General features: G+C 34.3%; 1 protein-coding gene across 5 annotated transcripts in view; it reads left to right on the top strand.

Annotated features, from left to right (window-relative positions):
* The window catches only part of EHBP1 (EH domain binding protein 1), a 347,198-nt gene that overhangs the window by 153,278 nt on the left and 176,430 nt on the right, over nucleotides 1-17,490 (top strand). For 4 of the 5 annotated variants that reach the window (XM_065890717.1, XM_065890715.1, XM_065890714.1 and 1 more), the window contains exons 7-8: nucleotides 3,333-3,455; nucleotides 7,801-8,041. In XM_065890717.1, the coding sequence (XP_065746789.1) occupies nucleotides 3,333-3,455; nucleotides 7,801-8,041 (364 nt within the window). Of the gene's footprint in view, nucleotides 1-2,578; nucleotides 2,684-3,332; nucleotides 3,456-7,800; nucleotides 8,042-17,490 lie in introns of all 5 variants that reach the window. The other variant, XM_065890712.1, reaches the window with a different exon arrangement.

The following is a 17,490-nucleotide window of genomic DNA, read 5'->3' as shown; positions in this document are numbered from 1 at the left end:
GGAGCAGAAATTCTAGGTGTTAAGTAAGGATTTATTTAAGCTATAAATAAATAGGGAAAGCTAGGATAGGAAGGACAACTTGTCATCAGTGAGAAGGATGGAAATAAGAAATTACTTTGGGTTAATTAATGAAGAAATGGTCATTAGTGGGTTTATTTGTTTATTTTTTTATCAGTGGTTTTAGGTATCACCAAAAGCATGGTGAGGGGAAGGAAATATTCTAAACATTCAGAAAAATTACAGTGTAAATAATTTAGTCATGTAATTCAGTCATCTTGATAGTATTTAAATAAATGCCCACATTGTACCTAAAAGTTTATAATGGAACAATAATAATGTTTTGAAAGTAAGAACGAAGTTTAATATTTCTTCAGTATGCCCTCTATTGCTCATTATATACGGTGCTTAAATAAGTTATTTCTAGGGGGCTTCCCTGGTGGCGCAGTGGTTGAGAGTCTGCCTGCCGATGCAGCGGACACGGGTTTGTGCCCCGGTCCGGGAAGCTCCCACATGCCGCGGAGCGGCTGGGCCGGTGAGCCATGGCCGCTGAGCCTGCGCGTCCGGAGCCTGTTGCTCCGCAACGGGAGAGGCCACAACAGTGAGAGGCCCGCATACTGCAAAAATAATAATAATAATAAAAATAAAATAAATAATTTCTACTCTCATTGAGATTACATCTAAGAATATTAAATAACTAAAATGTGTAAAGAGAACTACAAATCTTTGAACATTATTTTAAAATATTTTAGCCTCATAATTACACATCTGGGAATACAGTGCAAATAAATGATACTAATATACATGATAAAATGTGAATATTAATAATAATACCTCAGGATGTTTATGTGAATTAACTCAACCTATGCAGAGCCCTTTCCACTGCTTAATAAATGTTAACTGTTATTAATATTTCTTTTTTCATATTTTTGAAGTTAAAAATAAATCATCTGCAAATTTAAAAAATACAAAACTAGTAATGAATTTAAAAAATCAGTCATGCATTGGTAATCACATAGGATAGATTCTCTCCATTATACTTCCCTGAAAATTACAAAGTTACAATGACTACTAGTCAGGGGTAAAAGATATAATTCAAGAATGAACTCTGCCTACTGAGGAATTTGCTAGGTTAGTCTGAGTCAGAATGGGATTTAAACTATTGGCAGAATAAAATGGAAGAAGATACTTTATAAAGGTTGACTAACTCTTATTATTCACATTCAGATTAAGAGTTCAGTTGGTATTGTGTTTACTCTTTATTTTCTATGATGTACTTTGACTATCTCAAGCATTTTTATTCATGCAAAATATATTTCTCATTCAGACAAGGGAAATGAATGCCAGTTTTTCATATGTATTTGGCTCAAAGATCTATACGACAATACACGTTTCTGACCACCTAATATTCTAGTAGTCATTTATTGTCTGTTTCTGTATTAATTTCTGTCTTTATCAATGGTAAATTCAATGAGGACAATACTATGTTTTTTTCATCCTTATGTTCCAAGCATGGTATTTGGCACAGGGTGATAAACAAGTATTTGTTCAACAACAAATGAATGGATGAAGGCAACCTTATTACAACTGTGTATTTTATTATTTGGTTCACATAAAATTTAGAATGTGTACTTAGATTTACAGTGTTAAAAAACAGCATTTTAATGCTGAATTCACAACTATTGTCTATTTCTAACCATTTTCTTTATTTCCCACTGAATGATCTGGATCTATTTGGTTTGTGCTAATGCCTAAGTTATTCCCAGGTTTTAAGTTTGGAAACGGCGAGGATTAACTAGAATACTCTAGTAGGTTCTTATTATTTTATTCCAAGCTAATTTTCACCCAGTAAATCATAATTTCACATATTCGGAGTTGTCCACAATATGACTCATTTTTTAAAATTCTGTTTATGCACAAAATGAATTTTTATTTTAAGGTTTTTCTACCTGTTCCTGTCTTTTTTATTCTGTCTCTTACTGGCTAAATTATAAGATATCCTAAAGCAAACACTCAAGAGTTCCCTTAAAAGAACAAATTCCCTAGAAAGCAGGAGTGGAAAATAGCTATTGCCTGCTTTTCTTATTTTGTGCTGATTTTTTAAATTCTAGAATATGAACAAGTGCTTATTATGTTCATGTTTCATGTAGATATATTCTTAAAACTTATAGTTTAAATCTAGAATATTACAAAACAAATAGCACATATTTTCTATTGTATTAGATATTTCTTATTCTGTTTTTAATGCATGCATTTAAAGCCCTATTTTACAAATGCAGAATGTGAAAGCCAATGCCAACTTCTCAGGTTATTATCTTTGTTTTGTGTTTGTTAACATAGTTGTTATAGTACTAATATAAATTTTAATTTTTAAAATGTTTTCTATTTTAAAATATAAGTACAGCATAACTTTCAGTTAAATACATCTGTTATAGTTCATCAAAAATAACATCCTCTGAATGTATTCTCTTGATTAACCAAACATCCCCTCTCTTTGTCTTTTTGAGTAACAGCATGCTTCTGTGGCTCTTTAATTAAATGACCTTACCTTACATTTGTCTCGACTGGCTTCTGTTTACAGAAATTGTAAACCAATTGAATGCTCTGAGCAGCTTAGATGAAGATCAAGATGACTGCATAAAGCAAGCAAATATGCCTTCAGCTAAATCAGCCAGTTCCTCTGAAGGTCTAAGAGCTTTCTTCCTTTCTTTCTGCTTCTGATTGCTTGAATTTACTGTGACCTGCTACCCTTGACTTCTGTCTGTACTTAGCTCTCAGTTTTGTCTTTGTGCTTTTCCTTTAATAAATTTTCTTTGGTAATTTGTAGTGCACCAACAGGCAACAACATAACAGAACTTATCATCTTTAGCAAAGCCTGTATCAGGATCCTTGATAAGCAGTGATTTTAAAACATCTTATAATAACTGGTCGTATAACATGACAGAATTTCTTTAGTTAGCTTATATATTGTAACAACATTGTTTTAGAAATATTTTCTTATATTAAATCAATTTGAATTATTCATATTTAGAAGTGAAGGATGTTTTTTTCTCAAAATCTGTTAGTACTTTTTTATTGGATCAAATTAGATTGAGCTAAAAGTTTCTCTAGTTCATTATCTGATATTTTCCAATTCATGTGTTTGTTTTCTTTTATTTGAATATGTTGGTATGCTACAAAATACTTGAATGGCATTCTGTCATTGGTAAAATGCTATATCTTATTATTTGCAGGTATTATTAGTATGAATTTTTACAATTTGAGATATTTCATGAATGAGTGATAATTATGCTTAACTGTAACCACAGTTAACTGACACGTATGTTTGTTTTCAGAGCTCATCAACAAACTTAACTTTTTGGATGAAGCAGAAAAGGACTTGGCCACTGTGAATTTAAATCCATTTGGTGATCCTGATGTAGCAGAATTAAATCCATTTGGAGATCCTGACTCAGAAGGTAGCAAGTTTTTTTCTTTACTTTTAAAGTCTTTGTGTATTGTTAAGTTCTCTTGAACTGTAAAGGCAGGAAGAGATTTTGTTTTTAAAGACTTATACATTTTGTTTATAATGACAATATTATTTGTTCAATACCAATTGCAGTTGATCAGCAATTCTGGGTAGCTTCCATTGAATTGTTTTTAAAGAAAAAGGGAAGCCTTACATAGACATTTACTTGGGGCTTATATTTTAATTCTTTGTTAGTCTGGTCAAATAGTAAAGCTCTAATGTTAGAGAAAACAGTATTTTATCTAGCTGGCATGCAGTAAAGTCTCATTAGTTTGGCCTACCAAGCAAGATCAGGTTGTGGGACATACCCATATTAAGGTGGTGGAGGTAGCCTTTTCTCTATATACAGCTTCTCAGCCCTCACACCTCAGTGTGATGAGCCCCTCCACTCCCAACTGCCTGTCTCTGGCTGAGAATTACTCTTAGTAACGAAAGTAAATTGTGCACGTGAATGTCACAGAATAGAAAGAAGATTGAGGACCACTCCTGTCATATATACAACATGTAAGAAATAAAACCATGTATTTTTTTCGTGAGTCATTTTTCTTATCAAGTAGTTTCAAACTATTAAAGCTTAGAAAAGAGCTGTTGAAGAAGACCTCTGTTTAATTAAACTCTGTTTGCTCAAAGTAAATGCAAGAATGATTAACCCCTGTTTACATCTTTTAGACTGCTCTTATGAAATCTTCATGAGCTTTAAAGAATTTTGCTACTGCCTGTCATGGTGAAAAGTGAGGTTTCAACTTAAGGATTCACTCTATTTGTGCAATATCATTTCATAATCCACTTCTGAAAGTAATGGAAGGAGAAGAACTTCCATTACTTTCTCCCTTCTTACCAAATTCTAAATTATTAAGTATAGATTAATGAGATTTTATTTTGTTTGTGACCTATATTTTATTTTTTTTAATTATTTTATTTATTTGTTTTTGGCTGCATTGGGTCTTCGTTGCTGTGCGTGGGCTTTCTCTAGTTGCAGCGAGCAGGGGTTACTCTTTGTTGCAGTGCATGGGCTTCTCATTTCGGTGGCTTCTCTTGTTGCGGAGCATGGGCTATAGGCGCGCGGGCTCAGTAGTTGTGGTGCACAGGCTCAGTAGTTGTGGTGCGTGGGCTTAGTTGCTCTGCAACATGTGGGATCTTCCTGTACCAGGGGTCGAATCCATGTCCCCTGCATTGGCAGGCAGATTCTTAACCACTGCTCCACCAGGGAAGCCCTGTGACTTATTTTATTTTAACATATTTTAAATCTTAACAGTTACAGTACATTTTAGAAGTAATCTGGTTCAGCTGCCTCTTTTCATAGATTAAGGAGCTGAGGCCCAGAGGAATTAAGTGATTTGAAGAAGAACTTTAGGTAAATGGAGGTGGAGTTGGAGCTAAGATTGCTAATCAAGTGTCTTTTGACCACAAAGCTTCTCAATTGCATACTAAATGCATCCGAGTACACTGAGTTAAAAAAAAATTACCAAAATATTTTGAGATATGAGTATTTGAGCTTTTCATTTCAAAATCAAATTAGTAATTTTTAAAAATATATGTGTATCTTTTCTGAGGTATAGAAAGGAGTAGCAGATAACATATATATTGTATTTCTATTTTGGAGAGATTAAGTGAGGTTAGCCAACCTGATTCAGAAACTTTAATCATGCCTATAGAGCTAAGAAAAAACTTGACAACCAGTATTCTCTTTAAATATATAGTTCTTGGAGACTTTAGAATAAGTATTTTCTATTAGAAGAACACTCATTTTTCTAGAAATAATTTATTAATTTTTATTGATTAAAAACATGCATCCTCAAGTAACAAAAGTAGTTAAGAAAGAAAAAAATGTGTTACAGTTGTTTAGATGGTTTTTGTTTTTGTTTGCTTTTACAATTTCAGTTCTCCTCTTAGTTAGATTCATGACATTCTGTGCTTCAGTGACCCATTTAGAAAGTTACTAAATGTATTTGTTAGCTTTTATATGAAATAGTCTCATCTTAAACTCTCCTTTGTTGCTATTCTGTCATCTTCAAATCTTGCTCTATAGTTTGAATACTTTCTTGCTTTTGGTTTTGTAACTGATGAAATTGCTTGGATCAATTTTTGTAATCCTCTACCTGAAAGGGATTTTATCAATTTCTTAAGCATTTGAGACTTGGTATTTGTTAATAAAAAAATTGAATAGGTAAAAACTCTGTAGTCTCTTCTACAGAGAAAAGATAATGCTTCATTTAGATTATTATAAAGATTATAGTGGTGTTTGAGTGTTATCCTGGTCTGACAAAAGTTACTGAGTCTCTTCTCTAGCATAGGCTGTATTTAAATTCATTTCAGTGTTGATTTATTATGATGTTATGAATTCTCTTTCATACTTTATAATTGCATCACCATGGTGTACAGAATTTCAATTCAGAGTTATTTTGTTTTATTTATTTTTTCAATATAAAGACAACATAAGTTTTCTGGGCTAATGTCTAAAGTATAAGTAAAAGTAGTTTGATTCTAAAATATAAAAATCATAAATATATGTCAATCAAGAGATTTTTCTAATAATTGGATTAAACTGTTTGAAATGTCACTTATAAAACAGTTATTTTTCTTGAAGATTTTAAAACTGATTTTCTGCCTTCTTCTCCTAGAGTATTTTGTTAGAGTTGCTTGGCATAATTAAAATTACTTTTGAACTGTTCTGTGATTATCGGCTTTTTGAAACTTTTTTCCAGTTTGGTTACATACTTATATTAGTAAAATACAAATTTTAAACAGTTTTATTTTACATTCCAGTTTGTTGTTTTTCTTTTTGGGGCCTCTCCACATGGCTTAGGGATCTTAGTTCCCTGACTAGGGATTGAACCCGGGCCCACAGCAGTGAAAGCACAGAGTCCTAACCGCTGGACCACCATGGAACTCTGCCTTGTTTTTGTTTCAAAATATTAATAAACATAAAAGTAAAAGAAAAAGCTTGGTACTAAGCACTCCATAAGTATTGTCGGAGGACATGACACTGTTGTAGTGCTTTTTGTGCTGTAAAGTCAGAGTTTTATTTTTAAGAGTTCCCTTGTTTTCAAATTGAAATTTGAAATAGTAAAATTTAGAATTTAGTGGAACACATCTATCTGCTTCTCAGTATGATTTTAATGTGGCTCTTTCAACTTCAGAATTCTTGTTATTCCTTTACGTTATTAAATAAGGTATTGATTGGATATGAATTATGTTGAAAAGCCCATTAAAAGCTCTAAAGATTTAAGGACTTGTAGTGTACAGAAACCTGCTCTTTGAAGACTTTACAAAAGCAAATTCAGTGATATATGGTGTATTTTTTATATATCCAGAATGTATTTTCAGATTCCTGAGTGGTCTCTGCTTGTGTAACTACCAAAGACTATTCCAAAATTTAATCCATTTTATGTTCTTTTAAAAACAGAAATTTATGTATCAGTTTGAGACGTCAAGCTAGTATAGTGAAATACATTAAGCAATAATAGGATATTGTACCTCTAAGAAGGTTAAAATTTCCAAAATTGGTATACCATAATGCCAACATTAATAGAGATTCCAAGGGCATTAACAATTCAAAGATGCTACTTTGAAGATCACTATTCCTGGAGAAGTAGACAAAGATCTTAGACATCACATCTTCTGGACTTAGCCCCTCTAAAACTTTTTTTTTTGACAATTTTATGTTTGGTTTTTTTTTAAAACATCTTTATTGGAGTATAATTACTTTACAATGGTATGTTAGTTTCTGCTTTATAACAAAGTGAATCAGCTATACATATACATATATCCTCATATCTCCTCCCTCTTGTGTCTCCCTCCCACCCTCCCTATCCCACCCCTCTAGGTGGTCACAAAGCACTGAGGTGATCTCCCTGTGCTATGTGGCTGCTTCCCACTAGCTATTATACATTTGGTAGTATATATAAGTCCATGCCACTCTCTCACTTCATCCCAGGTTACCCTTCCCCCTCCCTGTGTCCTCAAGTCCATTCTCTGTGTCTACATCTTTATTTCTGTCCTGTCCTAGGTTCTTCAGAACCTTTTTTTTTTTTTTTTTAGATTCCATATATATGTGTTAGCATATAGTATTTGTTTTTCTCTTTCTGACTTACTTCACTCTGTATGACAGATTCTAGGTCCATCCACCTCACTACAAATAACTCAGTTTCATAAAACGTATTATTGATCTGCACTCTTTCAACCCCATAGAGTTTATTAATTCAAGATTGAGTATTTTTGAGAACACTAAATATATAAGAAAATATCAGATAGTATTAATTTGATTTAATTCATCTTTTGCTATTGTTTTATAGAACAAATCACTGAAACAGTTTCACCTAAAAAACCAGAAGAATCCTTTTATAATAACAGCTATAATCCCTTTAAAGAGGTACAGACTCCACAGTATTTGAACCCATTTGATGAGCCAGAAGCCTTTGTAACTCTAAAGGATTCTCCTCCCCAGTCTACAAAAAGAAAAAATATAAGACCGGTGGACATGAGCAAGTATCTCTATGCTGATAGTTCTAAAGCTGAAGAAGAGGAGTTGGATGAGTAAGTACACTTCATTTTGCTCTCATCATATTTTAACTGAAGAGATCTTTCTGTAATATACCTTTAGATGGGTAAAAAGAGGTCTGTCCCCATGTTAATATATAGTTTACATGTTAGTATCTATCTCATCCCCCATCCAAATTTTTACAGTCTTGACCCTCACTCTCCCACCCTCTTCCATATGATTACATGTGCACCCTAAACTAACAAATGAAGGAAACACGTTCCTGGAATCTCTGGTTAGAATTCCAGTTGTGTCTTCCCACAGCAACCATGTTATAAATGGTACTTAGGTGTTTTTAATCGATTACTGAAGGCATTACACCTCAGTTATGTTATGGGTCTATTGTGGGAACCAAATAATCGTTTATGATATTGATTTGATGAGAAGATTTATTCAAATGCCAAACAATGAGATCATGACATTTATAAATTCGGAATTATCTGCATTTGAGCATTTGAGTCATTATTCTTATCCAAATGAGAGGTTTATTGACCACAAGCTTAGTATATTAATAGTCAGTGTGATTAGGGTTTCTGTTTTACTCAAATCTAGATTGGGGATAGGAGGAAGGTATGTTCACATTGTATTCTGGAGTTGCACATTGCAACCCATGTAGCCACAGACTGTGGCCCTAAGTATGTTTAAAAAGCAACAGTAAAACTTCCAGCCATGCTGGAGTAGCATAGACTAGATATAGCTTTTGTCTTACACAAGTAAAAAACTGAATAAAATGTATGAAACAACAGTTTTCAGACATTGGACACAAATAGCACAGGATCCCTGAGAGAAAAGAAACAAAGAATGTGAGCCCTACATTTGTCCAAGCTTTATTTATGGGAGAGAATTTCCAACCGCGATTCAGGGAGAGAGACCCCAAACACCCCAGAATCTCCCTGCATTGAGGAGGCAGACTTTGGACTTTGGAGTTACTGAGTGGCTAGAACTTGTGGACAGAGTCTCAGAGAGGAACAGCCTACTCATAAAGAGTTTCAGAGAAAGTTTCTCTTGAGTCTTTAGCTGAGTACTGATCAGAGTACGCATATGAGGAAGTTATTGAGGACAAACAATTAGAACAATCCCTGGAGTTCACCCAGGATTAAGAATAGTTTGGGTTTCCACCAGCCAGAGAGGAAAGACTTCCTAACACATGGGACATCAAGTTGAGTCCTCAGAAGGGTATTGTGCCAGTAGTGGGGGAACAGCCTGAGACTAAAGGCTGTTCTGGGCCTTCCCAGCAAAGATTAAAAGCAGAGCTCAAAAGAACCAAAATGGTTGCACATAACTATCCCACACAAAGCCCCAAAATATTAAAAGGAATACCAAAAAATTAAGCATCCAAAACATAAAATTCACAGTGTCTGACAGCCAATCAGAAATTTATCGGGCATGTGAAGAAGCAGGAAGATCTGACTAATAATGAGGAGGAAACTCAGTCCTTAGATAGGAATGCAGAAATGGTACAGATGATGGAATTAATAGACAAGTGTGGTAATTTAACTATTATATAAATATACTCCAGATATTTAAGAAAGTCGAAGAAAGCATGAGCATGCAAGACAAAAAAAAAGTCCAAATTCAGTTTATAAAGATGAAATATACAGAATCTGATGAAAAATACACTGGATGGGATTAACGTTAGATACTGCAGAAGGAAGTATTAGTGACCCTAAAGACTTTGCAATAGAAACTCCAGATTAGAACATAAAGTGTGGGGGGGGCTTCCCTGGTGATGCAGTGGTTGGGAATCTGCCTGCCAATGCAGGGGACACGGATTTGAACCCTGATCTGGAAAGATCCCACGTGCCTCAGCGCAACTGAGCCTGTGTGCCACAGCTACTGAGCCTGCGCTCTAGAGCCCTCAAGCCACAACTACTGAGCTCACGCGCCTAGAGCCATGCTCGCAACAGGAGAAGCCACCGCAATGAGAAGGCCACGCACCACAACAAAGGATAGCCCCCGCTCGCCGCAACTAAAAGAAAGCCTGTGCGCAGCAACAAGGACCCAACAGCCAAAAATAAAATAAATAAATTTATTTTTAAAAAAAAAGACATAAAGGGGAGAAAAATGAACAGAGGATCAGTGGGACAACTTCAAGCAATCTAAAGTAAGTGTAACTGGAATTCCAAAAGGAAAGGAAAGAAGATGAGGGAACAGAAAAAATATTTGCGGAAATAATGGCTAAAAGTTTTAGCAATTAACAAAATATATAAACCTACAGGTCTAAGAAGCTGAATGAACCCCAAAATGAACCACAAGAATGATGAAGAAAACTACTGCCAGGCTTCTCAACAAAAACAATTCAAGTCAGAAGATAGTGGGGTGGTATATAAGTACTGAAAGAAAAAAACCTGTCAACACAAATTTTTATTTCCAGCCAAAAAAAAAAAAAAGTCTAAGTAATGGACATTTCCAGACATGCACGAACTGAGATAATTCATGATTATCAGACTTGCTTTGCAAAAAATATTACAAAGAAGTCCTTCAGGCAGGAGAAAAATGACACTACTTGGAAATTTGGATCTGCACAAAGGAATGAAGAGCACAGGAAATGTCAAATAAATAGTATATATAAAATACATGTCTTAGTTTTAAAAATCTCTTTAAAAGATAATTGACTTTAAAGTTTAAATAATAATATATTCTGGGTTTGGGAACGGGGTAGAAGTAAAACATATGACAGTAGTCATACAAAGGCTGAGCGTGGGGAAATTGAAAAATACTATTTTAAGCTTCTTATACATGTTATTTGAGGATATACAATATTATCTTTTTTTCACAGATGACATAATTATTTATGTAGAAAATCATAAGGTATCTCTAAAAAGTCTACTAGAACTAAAAAGTAAATTTAGCAAGGTTACAGGATACAAGATCAGTATACAAATTCAGATGTATTTCTCAATGGTAACAATTAACTATCAGAAATAGAAAACTCTAAAATACCATATACAAAAGCATCCAAAAAACAAACAAACCAAAACTCAAGCATAAATTTGAACAAGGATGTGCAATGCAATACCTGTATGCTGAAAACAGCAAAAGGTTGCTGAAAGAAAACAGTGGAAAGAAATATTACGGCCATGGATTCAAATTGATCTGTAGATTCAGTGCTATCCCAATCAAAATTCTGGAGTATTTTTTTGGTAATAATTGATAAAGCTAATTCTAAAATGTATATAGAAATACAATGGACCTAGAATAGCCAAAACCATTTTGAAACAAAGTTTCGAAACAAAGTTTCAAAACAAAGAACAAAGTTGGAGGACTTATGCTCTCCATTTCCAAGACTCATTAACCAAGACCTCATGGAATTGGCTTAAAATAAACATATAGTTAAATGAAAGAGAATATGAAAATCTAGAAGTAGATCCACACATATATTGCTAATTGATTTTTGACAAAAGTAGCACAGGAAGTCAGGCAAGGATAATCTTTACAACAAATGGTGCCAGAACAACTAAAGGTCTATATCCCCCCACCCCTCCAGAAAAGAACTACAGTCCTTACCTCATAACAAATGCAAAAGTTAGCTAAAAATAGATCATACACCTAAAACTGAAAACTAAAACCCTGGAACTTTTAGAAGGAAGCATAGGAGAAAAATCTTAGTGAACTTGGGGTAGACAAAAATTTCTTGAACAGAATGCAAAAAACACAGAGTCAAAGGAAAAAAATTATAATTTGGACTTCTTCAAAATTAAACCTTTTTCTCTTTAAAAGACACTTATGAAAATGAAAAGGCATGCCACAGTTTGGCTAAAATTCTTTGCAAAACACCTATCTGGCAAGACTTCTTTCTTTTTTTTTTTTTTTTTTTTTGCGGTACACGGGCCTCTCACTGTTGTGGCCTCTCCCGTTATGAAGCACAGGCTCCAGACACACAGGCTCAGCAACCATGGCTCACGGGCCTAGCCGCTCCGCGGCATGTGGGATCTTCCCGGACTGGGGCACAAACCCACATCCCCTGCATCGGCAGGCGGACTCTCAACCACTGAGCCACCAGGGAAGCCCTCTGGCAAGACTTCTATCAAGAATATGTACAGAACTCTTAATAATGACAAACTATCTTTTTTAAAGAGGAAAAAGATTTGAACAGGCATTTCACAAAAGAAGATGTAAGAATGGCCGATGTGTAGACAAAAAGGTGCCCAACATCTTAGTCATCAAGGAAATGCAAATTAAAACCATATAAGATATCACTACACACCAACTTGAATTGCTAAAATTTAAGACTTACTACACCAAATACTGTCAGGGACATGGAGCCGCTGGTGCTCTCAGAACTCTCAAAGTTCTAAATGGTTCTAAATGGTGAACTATTTTAGAAAACAATTCGGTAGTTTCTTAAAATGTTAAACATATACCTGTCGACCTAGCCGTTCTAATTCTAGGTATTTACCCAAGAGAAATCAAAGTGTATTTCCACAAAAAGATTCGTGCATGAATATTTTAACAGCTTTATTTATCATAATAGCAAGGTATGGGAATAACCCCAGTGTCCATCAATAGGAAAATAGATAAGCAAATTGTGGTATATACATACAGTAGAATACTACTCAGTAATAAAAAACAAACTATGGATACATATAACTGCATGGATTGATCTAAAAATTATTATGCTGAGTGAAAGGAGCCAGACCAAAAAAGAGCATATACTGTATGCTATCCTTTATCTAAAACTCTTGAAAATACAATCTGTTTCGAGAGAAGGCAGATGCATAGTTGCCTGAGATTGGAGGTGGAGGGAGATATGGATTAAAAGGGATACAAGGAAACTTTTGGAGAACTGGAAATGTTTGTAGTCTTGATCGTACTGATGGTTTCACACTTGTATACATATGTAGAAAACTCATCAAGTTATACTTTTTAAATATGTGCCATTTACTGTATTATATGTACATAAAGCTGTTAAAAAAATGAAAGAAAGAAAACCACAACAATGTTTAAGTTTATTAACAGAAATACTGTGTCACATGAGTGATTCCCAGCCTGGAATTCTTGGGCTTTTAGGTCTGTTTGTTGAAAATAATTGATGTGTAACAGGGGAGATCTACAGAATATTTAACATTTTTTAAAAGCTAAATAATAATTATATGTTTACTTGCAGTGAGGCTATATGGGCCTTTGCTTTCCTTGGAAATACTGAATTTTATCATATTAACATTATTTAGATCTTGGGGAAAATAGTTATTTCTTTCAAAATGCAGTGTAGTAGGAAAATCTTTCAAAATATGGAATGTATGGGTTGAGAGGGGAATAATAAAAAGGCTCCTTTGATGTATGAAAGTTGGGAACAGTTGCTTTGTGTGAAGGGAGAAATGTCCTCCCTCTCCTGTGCATTGATCAACTCCCATTTTGAGCAGTATTTTGTTTCTAGGTACTGCACTTTAAAAGGGGGATTGATGATTCAGAGCGTTAACAGTAGAGCAACAGAGTCATTAAAATGTCCAGAAACCACATCAAATGAGCAGTGATCGAGGGCATAGGTACTATTTGACTTAGAAAAGAGATGGTTTAAGGGAACTATAATAACCAAGTTCAAATATTTGAAAGACTTGTTTGAAAGAATGAGGTAGTTGACTTGGTTTCTGCTGCTCTGGAACTGCATTTTTCAACCTTTCCTCATTTTACAACACATGGCTAATTACTCTCACATGTGCTACATGCTTCCATGGGCATGGCTAGGTTTTGATAAAACCTAAAAATGTTCTAACCTCCTATAAGTATGGGAATTATATCATAATAATCATCTGATTCCAAACCCAGGTTGAGATCTCAATACTAATTAATAACTATACAGGGGTTGAAAAAGTTTGCTCTACTCTTGCTAAAGTTGTTATATTTGTTTTCTCTTTTTTTGAATTTTTTTTATTTTTATTTTTTATACAGCAGGTTCTTATTAGTCATCCATTTTATACACATCAGTGTATACATGTCAATCCCAATTGCCCAATTCATCACACCACCACCCCCACCACCCCCGCCACTTTCCCCCCTTGGAGCCCATACATCTGTTCTCTGTATGTGTCTCAATTTCTGCCCTGTAAACCGGTTCATCTGTACCATTTTTCTAGGTTCCACATATATGCGTTAATATACGATATTTGTTTTTCTCTTTCTGACTTCACTCTGTATGACAGTCTCTAGATCCATCCACGTATATTTGTTTTCTTTGAAATAGCTAATGTGTGATCAAAATAAAATTTCTCATGGGTGGTGTAGGTGCTGAGTAATAGCCACACACCTAGAGTATTTGAATGTAAATGCAAACTTTAAATACAAGCATTCAGTCATTCCAAAATGCATGAATATTACACAACATACACACACCCTCCTCTCTCCTGTTAACAAATTAAAGAGACATCCAGTGTTTGCTTAAACTTTTAAAATGCCTTAATAAAAACTAAAATCAGAATGACTAGGTGTTTCCTTTTGACCATTCTTTTTTCCACATGAAAGTGATAGCCTTTACAAAGTTTCCCATGAATAAAGAGCATTCTAAACTGCTCAATCATCTGAGGTTACCAGAGGTAGTCTATAAACATTCAGCTTTTTTGAAGGAGCACATCCATAAATTCTAAAGATTGCTCATCAGCTAATGTCCAGGAAGAACTCTGTGTTACTTACTTGGTATTTCTCATCTTTTTCTCCAAAAGTTTGTAGGTCCAACTTAAGTATCGGAAATCTTCCAGAATTTGTTCTTAACTTCAGTAATAAACTTATGACCTTTCATCAAGTGAAAAGCCTATATGACTCATCTTCCATTACCAAACTCTTCCTGGATCCTCTAACATAAAACTCTCACAAATAAGTAGTGCTGTGTTCTTTGATGTTCTAAAACAACCTTCAGAAACTCAGCATTATCCATCAGCCCCGAGGAGAAAGTGTACACCCTTCAGGGCTTTTAGCACGTGTCCTTTACACTTAGCAACTGTATGGGTTGCTCAGTTTTCTCGTGTTTGGGGGTTAGTTCAGCCATTCTGGTTACGTAGCAAAAGTGAAAACTGAAGGGCAGTAATATTTTTCAAAACATTTATGAAGTGACTTTTGAGCTCCAGCGTGAAATCATTTCTAGTATGGTTGTGTCAGTTTCTCAAGGGAAATTGTCGTTGAAGTTTATTCAGGGAAGCTACACACTCATTTTAATACATTTGTATTGTTTTTTCAAATTGAGAGGAAAAGACTATAGATTTTGTTCCACCCTTGCTTCACTATGTTTGCGAGTACTGTTTCTAATCAACTTTAGTTTTTCTTTCTGTAATTCTTTTTCTTGGATTAATTATATTTTTAAACAATGAATAATGTCATTTAAAGTTATGCTGTCCAGTTTTCCACTTAACATAACTGATGAGTTTTTAGTTCACAGTGAGTTAATGATATAATTAATCTATTACTCAAGTGTACAGTATAAGAATAAAAATAATTCTTGTTTATTCAGAGTGATGTAAGAAGCCTTGAAACAGATTATTCAGATCATAGATGATAACAGAATGTGGAAATTATGCTAATTCCTTAAATAATTTTTTTCTTACTGTTTAAGTATTTTTTAATGTATTTATCAGAAATTATATAATTCTTGTCATTACAGAGAAGGGAGTACTGTTCATAATCATATATATGTACTATTCCTATTTACTCTTTTTAAAATAGCACTTTTTAAATTGAGATATATGTCACATAACATAAAATGCCACACTGGGAAGTGTACACTTCAGTGGTTTTTAGTTTGTTCACTGTGTCGTGCAACCATTATCACTCTCTAATTTCAGAACATTTTTGTCACCCCAAAAAGAAATCCCATATATATTAGTAGTTAGTTCCAATTAATCCTTTTCCCCATCTCCTGAAAACTACTAATTTACCTTCTCTCTATATGGATTTGACTGTTTTGGATATTTCATATACATGGAAGTATATCCAGTTCACTCTTAGAGAGTAGGGAATTAAGTTTTAGTTAGAAATCTCTGATCTAGATGGAGAATCATTTAAAGCCCTTGTAAGTAGAGGCTTCTTGTCCTTATTATGATTTAGTACCTAACCAGTGGTGCCTAGAACACTGTTGTCTCACAGGTGGCTTGCAGGCCTGCAGAGATACTGATTCCCCTAGTATTCTTGGCTGTCAGGCATGGTCTGGGGCAGCTGGAGTCCTTGGTACCTTCAATTTCCAGCAGTTTCCTATGTTTACTCTAGCATAGCATACAAATTTCATTTTTACTACATGTCATACTGTAAAATGGATTGAGAAACACAGCTCTGATTGTTTCAAGAAAATGTCCATTTTGTTATGTTTCTAGTATTTATTATGAGCCTCAGGAACCAACTTTGGAAATTAGTTTATCTGAGCTTTTCTACTTGCATTTACCTTCAATGTATAAAGGATAGCAATATTCAGGTGGTTAGAGGGAGGCAGAGAGACATGAAGAAAAAGGACGGTATCTAGATATCTTTGTTATACATGCTAGATAAGTTTTATAAAAGTTTCATGCAACTTAGTATTATAAATTCAATTATATAAAGCATACTGGAAAAATTGCCTGTATAAGGAATTCTGTCATTTTTTTCTCTGTTAGGCACAGATCCTTCTGTAATAGAAATATCTATCCTCTAACACTTCTAAGTTTTTTTTAAAAAACTAACCATACTTATATGACAAATTAATAATGAATATTGTAGCAGCTACCGTCTTACAAACTACTGTGGAAATTTGTTATAGAGAGGTGTAACCAGGAATAATTTTTTAAAATATCACCCAAATAGTTCACATGATTCAATTAATTCATTTAGATTGTAGTGGGTTTGTTCAGTCCTGAAACATTTAACATCAGTTAAACAAGTAGTAAGTTTTGAGGGGGAGAGGGGAGATTTTTTTCTTTTCTGAGTTTTAGAGTTAAAAAAATTTTTTTTAGCCCATTTCTTTATTTTTACCTCCCTTTGAACTACTCTTAGAGTTTGAAAAATAACTCTGCAAGGCCTGAGCAGAGGTGAGAGAGATTCTGAGGCTATATATCCCAGCTCAATGGGAAGAAGTCACAAGACACTAACTGTTGAAATGAGTACAGAGTGAGAGTGACATCACAAGTATGGTATATTTCCCCTCTCTGGTCTAGATACACTTGGTCCCCTGAGTCTTGTGAGAGCTGACTGACTTTAGGCAGAGATGTAGATACTTCGTTATTGGTTCTAAATGAATCTGGTACTGTTACAGTTAAAAGAACATGCATAACTGAACACAGAAGGCTATCACCAGTACAGACTTTATATAACTAAGTGGAGTTCCCTTGGTATAATTATTGTGTTTGGGTGATCTGGTTCTTAGCTTTGCAGACTCAGAAATTCTCTTGTTACTATGCATAAAGATATTGAATTCTAGGGAACAGACTGGTGTTGGGGAAAAAAATGCAACAAACAAATAATAGCCAGAATAAAAGTTTATTACTGTGTAACA

The sequence above is a fragment of the Phocoena phocoena genome, chromosome 14 (genome assembly GCF_963924675.1).
Source record: "Phocoena phocoena chromosome 14, mPhoPho1.1, whole genome shotgun sequence".
Lineage (NCBI taxonomy): Eukaryota > Metazoa > Chordata > Mammalia > Artiodactyla > Phocoenidae > Phocoena > Phocoena phocoena.
This window is presented reverse-complemented; position numbering and strand designations above follow the sequence as displayed.